The 17643-nt window shown below is 42.3% G+C and overlaps 1 protein-coding gene across 1 annotated transcript in view; it reads left to right on the forward strand.

Moving 5' to 3' along the window:
- The window catches only part of LOC105853800, a 79059-nt gene that overhangs the window by 12493 nt on the left and 48923 nt on the right, over positions 1–17643 (forward strand). The window contains exons 5-12 of the mRNA XM_012726759.1: positions 4031–4131; positions 5275–5344; positions 7904–8034; positions 8370–8458; positions 9984–10083; positions 11617–11660; positions 12898–12975; positions 15246–15442. Of these exons, the coding sequence (XP_012582213.1) occupies positions 4031–4131; positions 5275–5344; positions 7904–8034; positions 8370–8458; positions 9984–10083; positions 11617–11660; positions 12898–12975; positions 15246–15442 (810 nt within the window). The remainder of the gene's footprint in view (positions 1–4030; positions 4132–5274; positions 5345–7903; positions 8035–8369; positions 8459–9983; positions 10084–11616; positions 11661–12897; positions 12976–15245; positions 15443–17643) is intronic.

The raw sequence follows: 17643 nt of genomic DNA on the forward strand, positions 1-17643 counted from the left end.
GCCCCGCGAGTCTGTCCGCCCCGCGCTCGCGTCCGTCCCGCGTCTCCGGAGGAGGCGAGAAGGGAGGTGCGTGGCGCCGGGCCAGTTCAAGCACCCCCAGCGGCGCTGGGGTCCCCCAGACGTTGCGCTGACCTTTCCCCTTCTGCAAAGAGAAAGTTGGTCGGCTGCCAGCAGTCCTTGCGCAGCCTCGCGCCGGGTGCCTGCTTGCTCCCTTCCTGGCCCTGAGAAGGCGCTGTCTTCTCCGGGAGTAGCTCCTGTTAACCCCGCGTCTTCTGCACCTTTTCACACATTCCGCTCTGGCTTCTCCTGGAAACTTCATCTCCTGGTCTGCACATTCAGTCAGTCGTAGGCCCCGGGTGGTGGCTGTGGCTTTGAGAGGCGGAGTAGGGGCTGTTCAAACGGGCTCCTATGGGCGAGTGGTCTAGGGCTTTCTTGTGCCTTTGGCCTTCTGAACATCTGTTTAACTTACTGAAATCTAAAGTACAGACGCATGCCTCCCTCCTTTCCGGGCACCGTGATAAAGAAGGATGGGAATCCAGTCCACGCTAGTCAAGCTCTTGACTATGCACAGCGGCTCTAACAGGTGATCAGAACCCCTGCGCTTTTTATTTATCGACTTGGAAAGCTCTAGCAAAATACCATGGACAGAGAATTCATTCTGAGAGAGTAAACTTTTTCTCCTACTGAAGTTTGTCCTGAAACCGGTTTTCCCTCGCTGCAGGGCTGACTTCATTTGACTGGTCTCCCTGGTGAGTCCTGAGGCCCAAACCATTGCCCTTGCGCCTCACGGGTAGATTCTGCTTATTCTTTTTAATCTATAGTCCTGATGTGGTTTTCAGAATCCTCCCTAGGGAGGGGCATTACCAAAGGGAAGAGTGATGCCCTATGATGCCTTTGAAGAGCCTGGTCTGGGATCCCAGAAACATGCTAATTTCGGAGGCCTGTGTTGGATGTCGGTTTTGGGCCCTTTTGCTGCTAGTTGGCTCTAATCTTGATTGTTCAGCTTATTTAATCTCTCTCAGAACCTTGTTCAGTGAAGCTGGAAATAATAACCTCCACCCTTGACTCAAGACTGTCAAAGTTAGGGTCCATCTTGACCCTCATCTTCCTTGATCTGTAGTATTGGACCACATGGATCGCTGTCACCTTCAAGTGTTTTCTCCTGTTTTCCTCCTGTCTCCCTGCCTACCCTTGGTCTCTTGGACAGGCTCTTTAGCTCCAGTGCTAAAGCTTGGGGTGACCCAGCCCTCTTTTCTGAATGACTCAATGTTCAGGCAGGCGCCCCCATCTGTGGTACTTCTCATCAGAAGTAAGACTCCATGAAAGTAAGACTCACCAGAAAGACTCCATGTCGTCTATGCCTGAGCAGAGCTTGGCATCTTCTAAACTCCATATTCACAGATCCTGTGAAAGCCTTCTTGATACCTTGAGGAAAAGGCACCTCAGAAGTAGCATGTTTAATGCAAAATTCTAGGCCTCCACCCCAACTCTTCTCCCCACTCTTTTCCATTGCTCTATACAGACACACTCTTTTTTCACACTCAGACCCAAACTCCTGTCTCCACCGTTCCTGGAGACTAACCCGTCTTCTCTATAGTTGGACTACAGCACCTGCCTCCTTTCTGAAATTTTTATCCTGTTACGGTTGTTTAGAGACCTTTTCTCACAAAAGCATGTTTCATGAGGTGCTCCTTTTGCTTCTGGACTGTGGCAACGCTGGCAGAGAGAGTTTAAGCATCTGACAAGTAACATTTAAGTGTGCATGGAACTGCTTTGCAGTGTGGCGCACTCTCTGCCAACAGAGAGACGCCATGATATATCTTCTTCTGGACCCTTTATTCTTCTCTCTCTCTCTCCCACCTCCTGCCTGCTTCTCTCTCTCCCCCTGATTGCTTGCCTCTCTCTCTCTCTCTCTCTAGCTTTCCTCCTCCCTGCTGCCTCCCCCCCCCACCTTGCTTCCTTGGCTTGCTCTAGCTTGCCTCCCCCAGAGTCCACGTATGGCAGTTGCTTAAATAGCATTCATTGACCAATCAGAGCACTGCTCACGTGTACATTGGCCAATCAGAGCACTGCTCACGGTACAACAACCATATTTGGGCAGGACACACAAGGAGCATACATTGATCATGCGGAAGCATTAACTTCCTTTTACAGGCGGGTTTGGCTGCTGAATCATGGGGCTGGGGTCCCGGGCACACCGACATTGCAGTGCACTTTACTCCTCAGTCTTGGCTTTTACATTGTGCCTGAGCCTGCCGGGTCATTTGAGTGATCTGGCGGCCACGGCAGGCTTTGTCTGACTTTTGTGGCATTGTTTGCTCTTATCTTCCTTTTCTCCCTTTACACATCCTCCACAAGAAAAAAAAGAACCCCGGTGGCATTCACTTTTTATTGAATTGCACATTTTTGCTAAACATCTTGACATGAAACCCTAAAGTGCGGTTTTTCTCCCTTCTCTAAGAGAGCTAATCACAGAAAAGATTTTGTTGCATGCAGTGTGGAAAAGGCTCGGCTGGAGCGAGGAAGACAAGCCCCAGGCTTACATCCCCTCTCCAAGAACTTGCTGCTGTTGACTTTTCTGAGCTCAAGTGTCCGGAGAAATAACCGAGTCAACGACAGGACATCATCTTTCAATAATTTCTCATGTTTTAGTGGGTTTCCCTATGTGTCCACATCATGTTTGAGTTGACTCTTTCCTGGATCTTAAGTCATTCATATGTCTTACAGGCTGGTTGCATTGCACAGGGGGAAAGTCTAAACAACTATGTCAGTAATTAAAAAATGCTTGAACCTGGCACTTAGTTGTGTATTTCCTAAGACTGGTTTACCAAGATCGCTGACCTAGTAGAAAGTGGTTCCACCTGTGAGGACTCTTTACAGAAATCTTTAGATAGGTTTTTAGCCATTTCCACGTATCAGAGTAAGGGTTTCTGTGGGAATACGAAATTGAGGGTTTATGTAATACTTGGGTAAAGCAGGATAAAGGGCTTATGAAACATGAGAGCTGGGTCCCCTCTTGTGCCACAACAGATTAAAGTGCAGCACCATGAATCCAGCCTTAGCTTTTGCAGAAATTCAATCCCAGCCCAAGGGGGTGACCCTTGGGCCATGGTGCCACAGACCTCTTCTGTCTGCCACACTGCTCCCCTCAGCAGTGTACTTCACCAGTCTGCCTGTTCTCCTCCCCACTCTGTCTCTTGTGAATTTTCTTACCACCCCCTGTAGCCTGTACCCCAGTTCTGTATGATAAATAAATAATTTTTTTTTTAAAAAGTGAGAGCTGTGAAGTGAAGAAACCTCCCAAAAGAAGAGCTGTTTCAAAATACATTCGTAGCTTCATGCAACCATTGATTGAGCCAGCTTTTGCTAAAGCTATATCAGGCACATTGCAAATTACGGGGACCACTGCATAAAACTCCCACTTCAGACATTCCACTTTTCAGGACGAAAAAATCTTATGATTGTACTTTTCTTTAGACTTCCTGTTTCTTGTCTTGCACTTTGGGAATTGCCTTTGAATGAGGCTTTTAATAAGGGCAGCACTTGACAACTCTTTTAGCGTGAAAGGAAGACAGTTAAGGCCCAGTGAGAGTAAAATGCCTCTTGCATTGTATCAAAAACAGTGAGTTGATTTTTGCCTGAATTAATGATGTATTTGGGCTCACACACACTTTGTAGGTGATGAGTTGGAAATATATCAGGTTTTCACAAGGTGATCCTTGCCTTTGAGGGAAATAAGTTTTGGGCAGTCCTGGGAATAAGGGAACCTTTTCTGGTCTTTTTTCTTGTCTTGCAACATTCCCCTTTTCTTTTAGTCAACATGACTAAGAATGTGGGTTGCCACCCCAATATGGCAATACTTGAATGTAAAGTATAATGAAAAAAAAGGGTTCTGAGGGCACACCCCTAAATGCATAAGTATATCTGTACTTGAATATCAAGGAAATAAGATAATACTGATAATTTTTGTTTTGATTAAATTATTGTTAAACTCATTTTTATAAGTACTGTGTGTTTGTTCTAATTCTAGTTCCTCAGCTCCTCTATGGAGAGACGCTGGATTATTTGGTTTTTGATTATCTCTCAGAGATAACTATGTGCCTTCTAGCTGCTGCAAAAGAAAAATCTCCTGTAAGTTAGTTATTGTGGTTATTTTAATAATCGTGATATCCCTGAAAGGCTTATTGTATGTGACAATGTTTATGTAAGTGACTTGTTGTAAAATTTTGAAATGTTAAGTCTTGTTATTACTAGGAAAAGTGTAAGTTGTTTGATTATTTGCCCTTATTCTTAGTCAGCCTTATTTAAAGAAATATACAGCTAACATATGCATAGAACTGAAGTGCTAAACATTCAACAATGATGAAGTGGTTAAAGACATGATAAGAGATACAGACAACAAAATCAGAGCTACAGCCCCCAAAATTATATATGTATGTTTTAACCTTGTTATTACCATGGGAAAATTGTTTATGCCACCATTATAATATGTAGTAAAAGCCTTAATCCTAACTTTGAAATATTTGTTAGTTTCAGTGGATTAAATTTTCTCAGTTTAATATTTAAAGGCTGGAAATTGACCTGCGGTGTGGGGTATCTGGCAGAGATTTCATTTAGATAAGAAAACCATGCAAATCCCTTAGCTTGTTGGAGAATATGTGGAAATAAAATAGTTCTGTCATCAACGTTATGTGATTTAGTTTCCCTTTGTCACTCACTTCTTTTTCTTAGTAGAATTAAAAAATGAGCCATTGTAACATAACTAATTTTCTAGTTTGTGTGCTTTGAAGTACAACTTGCCCACAAATGAGCTACTTCAGAATAACTACACCACCTATGGTAGCATTGACTGTAAGCCGCCATTTTGGTTTTCGGCATCTCTTCTGCAATCACTCTAGGAAATGTGATCACTGGCTGCGTGCCAGCAAGGACTTAGTGATGAATTTTCGAGGTGTCTATAGCACCGGGGATTTCAGGTTTTGATCAAACTGTTGAAGACCACAAAAAAGAAATGACTCCCGTGTTTGGGGTTCATCCTTATTTTATCATGTTGCTGATAGGGAAAGTTCAGTTTATTTTGAACATAATGCTACTCCTTCCCATTGACTGGTTGTGTTTTCAAATTAATATGTTCTTATCAGATATCAGTTTGATAGTGACTTAATATTTAATATAAACTGGCAAGCATTCAAAAGAATGTTTCGTCTGCACTATTGGCTTTGAGTTGACCAAATGCATTTTATAGAGGATAGCACATTTATTTTTATATTTTAGAACTTGGGCTATATTCCTGATTTTGTCCACACAGCTATGGCTCCATATATAAAGGACATTCATCAAAAAGGTAAGTCAATAAACCATGTTACATTTTAAGAATGAGAAGGTTAGATATATGTATTATAGAGAGACACACAGAAGGATAGATATCGATATGGAAATACATATATATATAAACTTTGTTTGACTAATCCCTGAAAGTAAGTAACCAAATAACCCTGAAGCAATTCAAAAGCTTTATTAGCCACCTTGATATGGTTCCGAGGAAGAAGGCAGTGGCCGAGAGATGAAAGAATATTTAAAATATTATTTATGTTCCTGGCGTGGCAGACCTTTCCTGACCCGCCCGCTGCTCCCCTCAGCAGTGTACTTCGTAGATCTGCCTGTTCTGCTCCCCACTCTGTCTCTGGTGAAGCCTCTCACCGCCCCTGTACCTCTGGACTGTACCCCAGTTCTGTATGCATAAATAAATAAATCTTAAAAAAATATTATTTATGTTCCATAAAGCAGCCTGCAGCGGGTTTGGGTTGCCTTCCTGTCTGTTTGATTTTTATTGGTTGGTTCCTCTGCACACTCTGGACCTTCAGTGGCTCAGAGAAGATCTCACAAGATCTCACAAAGATGGCTTCTGGGGGCCAGGGTGAAACTTGTGGCCACAAGACCCCTCATAGCTGCCAATCTATTTGAACCTAACCCCAGACTTGGCTGTGGCTTATTGAGCTAATGAAAATCTTTTGCAGCTGGGGCCTGAGGTCACTTCAAGTGGCATACTGAATAGCTGCTATTTAAGTATGGAAATTGTCTCTCTGCTTAAGAAAGCTAAATCCTGTGAGATACTTCAGAAGGAGAAAGACAAATATGGGATGATTTCACTCCTCTGGGGAATACAGGGAAACAAAGGGTTAGATAAAACCAGACTAACCGCAAACCCTACAAATCTGACTGCGAATCTGGGGCTACCTGGGGAGGAGCAGGTGTGGGAGAGCAAGGTGGGGAGGATACCCAGAGACCAGGTGGAGGATGGTGTGGCTTTGGTGGGCTGTGCTGAGACACCACTATACCCCTCAGTCATATGCAGATGAGTTGTAAACCATTGTTACCACAATAAAAAAAAAAATTGAAGATAAAATAATTACTGCATGCAATTAAAAAGAATGCTAAATCCCTTAGGATATGTTTAAGATCTGTACTTAGGAGTCTGCTTGTAGTTAGTGTATATTCTTTAGTTGCTTTCATTTTTTTTTTATTGATGTAATGTTAGTTTACATCCTTTGAATTTTGGAAGTGTAGGGTTCCACCCCGACCCCCCACCCTTCAGATGTTACAATGGAACTGGCACAATGGAGTCTGCAGTTTTATTGCAGATGCATTTTAGAATGGTTAGGAGGGGCTGTTTTTTTTTTACCATCATGATCCTCTAGGGGGAGCCATAGCCCCTTTTGAAAAGTTAACCCAGCGCCAGCAGGAAGTCAGACTCAGCAAAATTTAAGAACCTGATATTGGTGGGCTGTTTCTTATGTGTGTATTATATGTCATTCTTTCATTTTAGGATCATAAAAAGTCATTTAATCTTCAGGGTGAATCCTGCTTTCTCTGTGTGCCAAACTCAGGTAGACATTACAGTAAAAACAAAGCCCAAGACACCAGTGCTTCTTAGCGGAGAAGGTGGAAAGAGAAGTAGGTTCAGGAGAGGGAGCTTCTTACAGTATAAGTAACAGTTAAAACCTCTATTGGGGAAGACTTATGTACAGAAAAAATAAAAACCCTGCCTATTTGATTATAAAGACTAGTGGGTACAAATTTTAATTATGTGCACTTAATGATCATTCTCTGGCCAGCTAATAGGAGTGGTTTCACAGCACATTCAAAGCTTGTGCAGATGTTTTCTGACAGCCTTGGCTAGTGAGCACACACAGGTCTCTCGGGAGTCTGCCCCCACAGATGACAGTCTCTGTCACCAACGAGCCACATGACCCTGGATGAGTCCCCTAACCTCTCAGCACTGTGAGGCAGTTGAATTGAGTCCTGGTTCTCAGTCTAGTGTCCAAGGGGGCATCAGGGAATCTGAGATACCTGACATCATAAGCAAAACACATCTTTGCCCATAGGGAAAGGACCATAACTTTGATCATATTTCCCAAAGGATGAGGACTCTTCAGCTGATAAGGACTCCTGGATGAGGCGATTGCCAGTCTCCTGTCCCAGAATTCTGGGCTTCGAATCTCTAATTTCAGCCACTCTGTAGTGTCCCACTGAGCTGTCTCAGCAAATCACTGTCAAAGATGGAATTGAAGGGGAGAGTTTCTGAGATGTAACTGATTGTCCTTTCTAGGAGATTATTTAGAAAATCCAGGAAACTTGACGATTGAAAACGAGCCCATTTTGTAGTAGTCTACAGACATTTTGATCAGGGCCTGCTATTTCCCTCACCCCCTCTTGGCCATGTGTCATGAGCGTGTGGCCCCAGCTGTGGCTGCCACCACTTGAATGCTGTACAGAGATGCCACTGCCCGTGGCATTTGCCTCTAGAAGAAGAAAGCAACAATAGGGAGAGAAAGTGGTTCATCGAGTGTTAACTAGTGATGGGACTCAAGTAGGCTGATGGTCTGGTGCTTGTTTGCGGCAGGCGTGCGTGTGGTCGCTAATGCCGGGGGCATCAATCCCCTCCAGTGTGCCGCTGCCCTGGGCCAGGTAGCCAAGAAGGCTGGCGTGGACTTGAAAATAGCCGTGGTTACGGGGGATGACATCATGGCAGAGGTGAGTGACATGGGTGGCATTGCTCCTAGGCAGGAAGCTGTGCTATCTTGGGGTAAACAGCTGTGATCTTCTCATTTGGTCTAATTAATTTTTATCTTCATGTTATTTTTGGTGTTTTGGACTTTGGTTAACTCTGAGAATTGACCTCTAGAAATCCCTTTCTGATCTATGTTGCCTTATAAAATCCACCATGCCAGTTGCCTAGATTGAAATAATGAAATTCCACTTATACAGTGCATGTTTTTATTGCATATATATATATATATATAATTATAAGCAATCTCACTTTGAATAAATGTTTAAAATATTTTTTTTTTTTTGCGAAATATTTATAGAAGGAGACTCTGCAAAGATCAGCTGTCACAGATATGGAGAGTGGGAAGAAATTTCCAGATACCATTAAAAGCATGAATGTGTACCTTGGGTAAAGTCTTTTACATTCGTTATTCTTCCCCTTTCCCCCTTCTGGCCTTTCCCTGCTCCTCCTCCCCTCCCTCGTGTCTCGGCTCCCTCTCTCCTCTCCCTCAGTAGATGGACACTGGTGGCTTCAACGTGTTGACCATTTGGAAAACCTTCTTCATTCAGGCTGCTCAGGTTGCTGCAGAAACTCTTAGGACTTCTTCCAGAACCACCATGGTTTTTACCTCTGTGATCACACGAGGTGGAGTTGATGGAAGAAAGAAGGGAAAACCTGAGTCATCTTTAGGTTTTCTGTTCTTTCCTCTATCAGAGTGAAGGAAGCAGAAATTCGGTCAAGGGTTGTCGCTCTGCCAGCTGTCGCTGCTCCAGTGGTATACCCACGGGCTAGCAAAAGCAGTAGCACAAAGATGAATTTGACTTTGACCCTTGATGTTCAAGAGGTCAGCCTTGAGGTTGTAAGAGGTCAGGAGGACGGGACTGCACAGATGTCACATCATAACTCGGCACTTCACCACCAGGTACAGGTGTGTGCTGCATGCTTAAATTCCGCAGGTGAGAACACATGTGTTCTGTTGGGAAGAAGTGACAGTGCAAATAGGAGAGAGACGTGCCTCAACGCTGCCTTTTCCTGTGCTTGAGGCTGCTGGCTGGAGTTTCAGTTTTTCTCCGATGCCTGGTGTTCATCTCAAGGCCGGCCTGAAGAAGCTGCAGCAAGCAGTTCCGGACCAAACCAGTGGCTTAGACTACGAAGCTGAAGTCGTTTGGCCCAACAAAGGCTTGCTTTGCAGGAAATTTGTGTGCTCCACAACACCTTTCTGTTTAATTCAGCCTGGTGCAAACGTCCTATTTATTTGCTTAAGCACAACTTTTGCAAAGTCTAGGGGAAATTCTCTCTCCTTCAAGGAAAGCGAAGCTACAAATTTGTAGGCAGCGTTACAAGGTTTAACCTGCTACTGAGTGAGAGCTCTAGGCGAAGAGAGTATATGAAATGGGAAAGCAATGTCCAGAGACAAGGGCTGGGTGCTTTTCAGGGTTGGTGAACAGATGTACAACTCAAGGAGGCTAATTTCAAGTAGAGTAAGTGGGCAAAAGGCCTGGCAGGCAGATCACAGTACACTGTGAAACGAGGGCAGTGACGCATCTGGGGCAGGAGAAGGCGGAGGTCCACAGCTGGGCTGACACGCCACTAGAGTCACATCAGATACCAAGACGTTGCGAGACGTTATTACCTGTGGAGAAAGACAGTCACTCTGGAATTCTGTGTCCAGATTGACCAGCAGCATAGAGTGAGGGTAAGAATGAAAGGATACTTGATCCAACATTTCCACAGGAAATGCTGATTTTCAAAAAATGTGAAATGGAAATAGTGAGGATATTTTCCATTTTTATCAGTTCCATTTCTACTTTTTACCGGTGTCATTTTGTGTCTGGGAGTATACATGAGTCATTAAGCAAGATACACACTAGCCATTTTGTTTGTTTTAAACTCAGCTCCATTAAAACCAAGAACCATGTTTTGTTTCTCAAAGGGCAAGACCAATCAGCCGCGCCCTGGACCTCGGTGCGGACGTGGTTCTGACAGGTCGCTGCGTGGACAGTGCGCTGGTGCTGGGGCCCCTCACTCATGCTGTAAGTTTGTGGAGAGGACATCTCAATCACCTCGAACCTGTCGTCTTCTTCAGCTTACAATTTGGCCCTTACAAAATGTGGTGTTGTGCCAGATTGTTAACTTTACAATATTGAAAACAAGTCAAGCAATTTCTCTCCTAATGTGGCTAACATGTCACATGTACCACAAGCCTCTCACTGAGTTTCAAATTTGCTTTTGTAAGATGATGATGTTCCGTTAAGAAAAGGTAGTACATTTCTTGTTGCCATTAACCAAATTCTTCAAAGATGGTCACGTGAAATGGATTTCTGAGCTGACTCATATGTGTGCTTGGTAAAATCATTTCTGTACTTTTTTATTCATTACTTCCAGGCTTTATATGTAATACCTTAGAATCCTTTATTATCTTGAGATTGTTAGGAAAGTTTCCAGTTTGAGAGTTCTTTTGCGTGCTTAAGAACTCCTTTGAGTATGTTCGTTTTTTTGGATGTCGGGGGACTAACCTTTTCCTGACAGATTCCCAACTCTTTGTGGACCTCTGTCTAGTTCCTTAATTAAAAGCTTGAGGTTCTTTGTTGTAACATATTCTGAGTCAAATCAGCCTTTTTAAAGGTGGTGCAGCCTCTGCATGCCCGGTGGGCGGCTGTTCCTGGGCCAGCTCCCCTCAGACTGCTACTCAGAGCTGTGCAGACACTGTGATTTGTTGCTTGCTAATTATGTCCATATTCCTACAGATATTTTTCAACTTCACCTGGGAAGGTGATAAGTTACATTAAAGTTGATTCTTTTTGGCTTTTGCTAAAGATTTGTTAAATCAGAGCTGTGTTGATCCTGGACTGATTATTTCCCATTATTGAGGCAAGGTTATTTTGAATGTGTGATCCATTTCTTGATGAATGATGAATTTTCCTGTGTGATTGTGCACTGTTTCCAGACCGGGGCGGGGGGGCTTCTTCATACCTGTGAGCTGTCACTTCTTGGCTAAGTACTCAAGAGGGACTCTTGAGACTCTCTGGAGCTTTCTTTTTCTCTGTGGTAATTGGAAAGCTCAGTCATAGGCTCATCTCTTAGGTAATCAATGTTTTTCTAAATTTATTCCAAAATATTACATCTTGTCCAGAGCAAAAAAGATTTATTTATTTATTCATACAGAACTGGGGTGCAAGCCAGAGGTTCGGGGGCCATGAGAGACTTCACCAGAGACAGAGTGGGGAGCAGAACAGGCAGACTGACAAAATACACTGCTGAGGGGAGCAGCAGTCGGGTCGGTGAGGTCTGCCGTGCCATGAGGATCACCTCTGGGACTGGGGATCGAACTAGCACTGAAGCAGATGCAGCCAGCTTGCAGTTCTCATCCTAACCCCCTGCGCCACCAGGGAGGGCCCTGCTTCAGGTTTTTATGTGAGGTGTTGTTAGTTTCTTTCTATAATTTTTGCATTTGAATCTATATAGTGGTCATGAATTGAACTTTAGATCAATCTCAAACACATACGTTATAAAGATTCTAAATATAAATGATGTATTATAAGTAAAATAATTTTTCTCTCTCATAGTTTGGTTGGAAAAGCAATGACTTTGATTTATTAGCAGCTGGAAGGTAAGTCTAATAATAATATTAGGAGTAATTTAACACTTCTAATTACATTGTAGTACAATTTATGCTTTTTAGCAATTAAGATACACGTGATGGGTAGGTCATCTAAAATATTTTAAACTGCAATAATTGTGTTTTTTATACTGCAGTTTTAAAGCTAAAGGAATATGTGTTTACAAAGATTCATGAAATTTTGTGAAACAAAATAATCATCACCAATTGAGTGCTTGTTTTGTGACAGGCAGTTTTGCAATATTAATTTTCATTCTCACAGTTCACTTAGTAGGCAGACACTGCTGTCCCCACCTGAGAGATGAGGAAATTGATACAGAACTTACTTGAAGTCACAAAGCTGTATTCACACAGGATAAGTAACTAAGACCCAAAGTATTGTATTATTACACCCTGCTAATGAAAGTTAATTTCTTTAAAGAGCTTTAGACTATTTATATTTTTGGAGAGTCAGCTTTGATGATACATTTACTAATGAGTTTTTAGTCCACTGACATATCAAGTAGGTCAATTACATTTTTAAAAAAGATTTATTTATTTATTTATGCATACAGAACTGGGGTACAGGCCAGAGGTGCAGGGGTGGTGAGAGGATTCACCAGAGACAGAGTGGGGAGCAGAACAGGCAGACTGACAAAATACACTTTTGAGGGGAGCAGCGGGCAGGTCAGGAGAGGTTTGCCACGCCATGTGGGTCACCTTTGGGGTGGGGATCGAACTCACGCTGAAGTGGCTTTAGGCTTCTTAGTGCTGTGCTTTCAACCCGTTGCTCCACCAGGGAGGGTTCGGTCAATCACATTTTATAAATGTTCTCTCCTATAATGACAATGTAATGCCACCCTTCAAGTAGAATAACAACTTAGATTTTGAAGGACTTTTCATCTTTATGGGGCTTTCCCAGTCTTTTTCTCGATTAATACATTGTATCAGCAATGTATTAACCCACTTTGCTCAGACTATCACCTGGCCTAGATTCCTGGGCTTTTCTTAGGTTGGTGCTTTTCTTTTTTCTCTGTTATTCCAAGCTGCCTTTCCCACCTCATTAAAGTGCTTTATTAGAAAGAATAAACAAAACCAACATGGCACCCTGCCATGAGTTTCCTTTCCGCGCTTATGGAAAGATCTTCCCCCAAAAGTTAATCTTTATTTAGTAATTATTATTTGATGTTTGGACAGGTGCTGAGGATTTGTTCACTGTATTCATGCCATGCTCCTGCTTACTTTGCAGCCTTGCTGGCCACCTTGTTGAATGTGGTGCACAGAGTACTGGTGGGATCTTCACGGATTGGCATTTGGTGCCAGACTGGTAGGAAGATACACACACACTTGCACACACATAGGCATGCCGTGGCATAGAACAACTTTGTTTTAAGAGCGTAGGTCTTTACCTTCCTACAGATTTATCAGAATTGTCTAGCCCAGAATTGTAATGAAAGGGAATAAATTTTAGAAACATCACCTTGAACTAACACTGGTTCTAACACTTGCTGGCTCAGTGAGATGGGACAAGTTATACACCCTTAAGGTGCTTCAACCCATCTGCAGAAGCAGGGGAATGGTAGCTTCTGGGTTATTGCGGAAGCAGAGTGCATTAAGTACCAAATGTAAAACTGTTAGAAGAGTACCAAAAATACAAACTGTCAATAAAATGTTTACTTTCATTGTTTTGCACATTGTTGTCTAATGTTTGGAAAGAGATAAATTCGTTAATATGAGATTAGCTGTGTGCTTTGATTTTGTGCTGTGCATGTCAATTCTATTCCATAGTCCTGAGTCTTATTGAGGTCCTTGAATATAAAGCAAGGGTCATACTGCTTCCCAGAGGGTTGTGGTAAAGGGGCCAGCACACAGCGTGTGTTGGTAAGGGCTGAGTCCAGTCTGATACATAGGAAAACTGAGCAGTGATTTGCTGTAAACAGTGACATGTTAGTACTGATAGTGCTGCAGGAGGAGCAGAGTGGTAGCAAGAGGAATGATAATGGTAGTAACAGAGGAACAAGTAGAATTTGATTATTGATGACAGTTATAAATAAGCAACTGAATGTAGCTTGGAAAGGTGAAGCTAGGACATACAGATGTCCTTGACTTTCAGAGAGAGTTTATCTGTGTTTTCATAGCAATGGGTAGGTCAGCCTCGCTGTGTGGAAAACAGAAGGGAGAGAATCAAAAGACCAGACAAGGCAAGGACAAGGGAAAGGTGGAATCTAGTTTTAATTTTTACTCATTAAATTCAGAGGTAGTGGAGGAAGAAGATAGGTTCTAAGATGGGAAGTCACGAGTAGAGAGTGTTGACCAGTCAGAGGAAGCCTGCAGGGAGAAAGCCTGTCAGCAGCCCTAACCCAGAAGACAAGCTGCTCCTCAGCCATATTCTCATCTTTCCATCCAGCTTGGATGTGTCTTTCTTTCCTCTCTAGCAGTTAAAAGGTTAGTTCCTTTATGTACACACGCACACAAAATACCAGCCACAGTGAATCAGTGTGACTTTATTCTACTTCTCTTTCATGCAGCTTCCTAAGTTTGGGTTTTATGTCTCACTTCCCAGTGACCCTCTCCTGCCTGTCAGCCCCGTCCCTGTCTGTGATCATGTCAGCATCTGACAGATGTGCTTTCTTTAATCCCAGATGTGATTATCAGTTTCAGATGATGATATACAGTATATGCAAATGTTCACTTATTAGCACATATAACATGTTCTAATATCTGATAAGCCAGGTCCTTCCTCCTTCCCCTACCTGTATACATTATTTTTTTATGTGCTATGCCATTTATTCTCCTACATGAACTTTAACATGACTTTAGCCAAAGAAAGGAATTTGAATTGGATTCCTTTGAATAGACAGTAATTTGGTAGAATTGACATTTATTATAGTGTCTTTCCAGCTAAGAAGGTGGTTCATTTTTGTAGGTCTTCCTTATCTTCATCATGATTCAAACATTAAAATACAGTGTATTCACTTTCATATTTTTTATCTCTGATCTTATTACTTGGACTTTTAAAATTTTCACCTCTAACAGTGTTACATCCTTTCCTCCCTTATTAATCAAACAGATCACGTTGAATTTTGTTATTACTCAGTGACCATTTCAGCATCAAACTAGGGTCATAGGCTGTGACTTTGAATTACCCTTCACTCCCTTTTTATTTATCTTCTTTTCATGAACTTATTATCTTAGTGAACAGAAGCACAAGTTTATATGTTGAAGGCTCTTTGAATGCCAAAACTCAAGTTCCACTGCCTTGGGGTGATGACAAGAACAACAGGTGGGAGAGGACCCCACCATGCACCAGAAAACTGAGGTTCCCTCGGGCCCTGACCACATGCCCCCTCCTTAGTCATCACGGCTCCTGAGTCTCCTCCCTGACTTATTTGGATTCTCCTTGGGCACCCAGACATCATCTGTATCCAGTACTTAACACACATTAGTATGTCATGGTGTCATTTAAGAAGCCATACAAATAGAGTATGCAGGTGCGGTTAACTTGGGGACAGATGCAGTCATTGAAAACATAGTCTCTTTTCCTCAGGTTTTCTGTCTGGTTATTCTGAGCCCTGCTTTTCCCCATTTTTCACCTAGGCACAATATAGGGTTTCCTGTTCTGGAATGTTTTCCTGATGGACAGTTCATCCTCTCCAAGCCCCCTGGCACAGGAGGATTAGTCTCCTTTGGTACAGTGGCAGAACAGCTATTGTATGAAATCGGAGACCCTCAGAATTTCCTCTTACCTGATGTAAACTGTGACTTTTCTCAAGTTACTATTACTGAAATTCCAGGTCAGTGACTAGTATGATTACACTTTTAAATGTTGTATTATGAATTTTGTTCCAAATGTAAGGTATACTTCTCCTGTAAACAGTTGACAAATGGTGGATCTCAAATAACATTTTTAGCTATTGCAAATTAAAAATTACCTTTATTCAGCTAAATGGTAAGATGAATTCATTTACTGTTTTCTTATGTTTCCTTCCTTTTTCTGTTTTTATTTTACTGTTCTTAAATATGTAGTTTAAACAAAGTAGTCAATATAATATAAAATATAATTGTTATATTTTAAATAATATCTAGAACAACCAAAAGTTATCTAGTTTCTATGAAAGTCCTAGGTAATATCATCTTCCTGATAATCAGTATTGCCATTACCCAATGCACATAACTTGTAAAATTTATAATTTTTATTTATAATGCTTAAAAACGCAGTGGTCATAATAATGGAATATAAAATAACTTCAATTAGTGTCTTTATTCTTTTTCCACTTCAGTCTTTAAAAAATAATAATAAACTCTCAGTGAACTTTTACCCTGTAAATGACCTGCTGTGGAATATTTGAACTTATAATGAACTTTCACATGAAATTTCAATTATCCTCTGAGAAATATAACAGATGGAAAATAGGCAGATTTTTCAAATATTTCTAGATGCAGTACTTTGACATGATTAACAGAGACAACAAGGCAGCCTATCTCTTTCTAGTGTTTACTTTGCTGGTTTGTAGCAAAGTAAATGCAGTTAGTTATAATAGATGCCTGAATTAAGAGATTCAGTTATTCATATTATTTTTTTGCTTGGCTGGCATTTTGGTTTTTAAATCAGTACTTGTATATGCATTTAATGACAAAACTAATTGGGTCAGAAAATGAACAAATACTAAGAGAACTTTACGGCACCTATTAAAATGAGATTGTTTCAAATCATTTAGCCATAAGGGGCTTTTAAATCTCCATCAGGTTTTAGAAGATAAATTAACTATACTTTGTCTGAATTCTTTGCAGTTAGGAATTAAATTAAAAATGTATATGGTTTTAAAATGAACATTGGGAAAAAGAAGAGAAAAATTAATTATGCACCAACTGTTACACTACACTTGTCTGAAATGGTCTAAACCAGATTGAACTGAGCTAAACCGGCCTGAACTGGTTTGAACTGTACTGAACTGGTCTAAACCTGTCTGAACGGATCGATTTGAGCCGTTCTGAACTGGTTTGAGCCAGTTTAAACTGGTTCAAACCCATGTTAGAATTGAGACCATTTTCTGAAGATTGCTAGCAGTTTAAAAGATCGAGAAGTCCCAGACAGGTCTGACATGGTCAGAACGAAATGCAAAATGCCAAAACCCATTTGAACCGTTGTCAACTGGTTTGAACCAATTAAACCAGTAAACCGGTTTCAGCAGGTTTGAACCGGCCTAAACAGGTTTCAACAGGTCTAAGCCAGTTTGAACCGGCTGAAACCGGCTTGAACCGGTCTGAACAGGTCTGAACCGGCTGAAAGCGGTTTGATCCGGCTCAAACAGGTTTGAACCGGCTGAAACCGGTCTGAGCCGGCTGAAACCGGTTTGAACTGGTCTGAACCGGCTGAAACCGGCTTTAACCGGTCTAAATCAGCTTGAGCCAGCTCGAACCGGTTTGATCTGCATCAGGCCACTTGTAACCGGTTTTAGCATTGTGACCCTTCGCAGCTGGTTGGTATCACTTGTAAAGAGTCAAAAGGCTCCCAGGCATGTGTGACGTGTTTAGATTTCTATTTGGGATAAGTCCAAACTGGCGTTAGCAGTTTTGAAGCAGCTGAAACCGGTTTGAAGCGGCTGAAACCGGTTTGAACCGGCTGAAACCGGCTTGAACCGGTCTGAGCCGGCTGAAACCGGTTTGAACCGGTTTGAAGCGGCTGAAACCGGTCTGAACCGGCTGAAACCGGCTTGAGCCGGCTGAAACCGGTCTGAACCGGCTGAAACCGGTTTGAACCGGTCTGAACCGGTTTGAACCGGCTGAAACCGGCCTGAACCGGCTGAAACCGGTTTGAGCGGCTGAAACCGGTTTCAACCGGTCTGAACCGGCTGAAACCGGCTTTAACCGGTCTAAATCAGCTTGAGCCAGCTCGAACTGGTTTGATCTGCATCAGGCCACTTGTAACCGGTTTTAGCATTGTGACCCTTCGCAGCTGGTTGGTATCACTTGTAAAGAGTCAAAAGGCTCCCAG

The sequence above is a fragment of the Condylura cristata genome, unplaced genomic scaffold (assembly GCF_000260355.1).
Source record: "Condylura cristata isolate star-nosed mole 26May11 unplaced genomic scaffold, ConCri1.0 scaffold00018, whole genome shotgun sequence".
Taxonomy (NCBI): domain Eukaryota; kingdom Metazoa; phylum Chordata; class Mammalia; order Eulipotyphla; family Talpidae; genus Condylura; species Condylura cristata.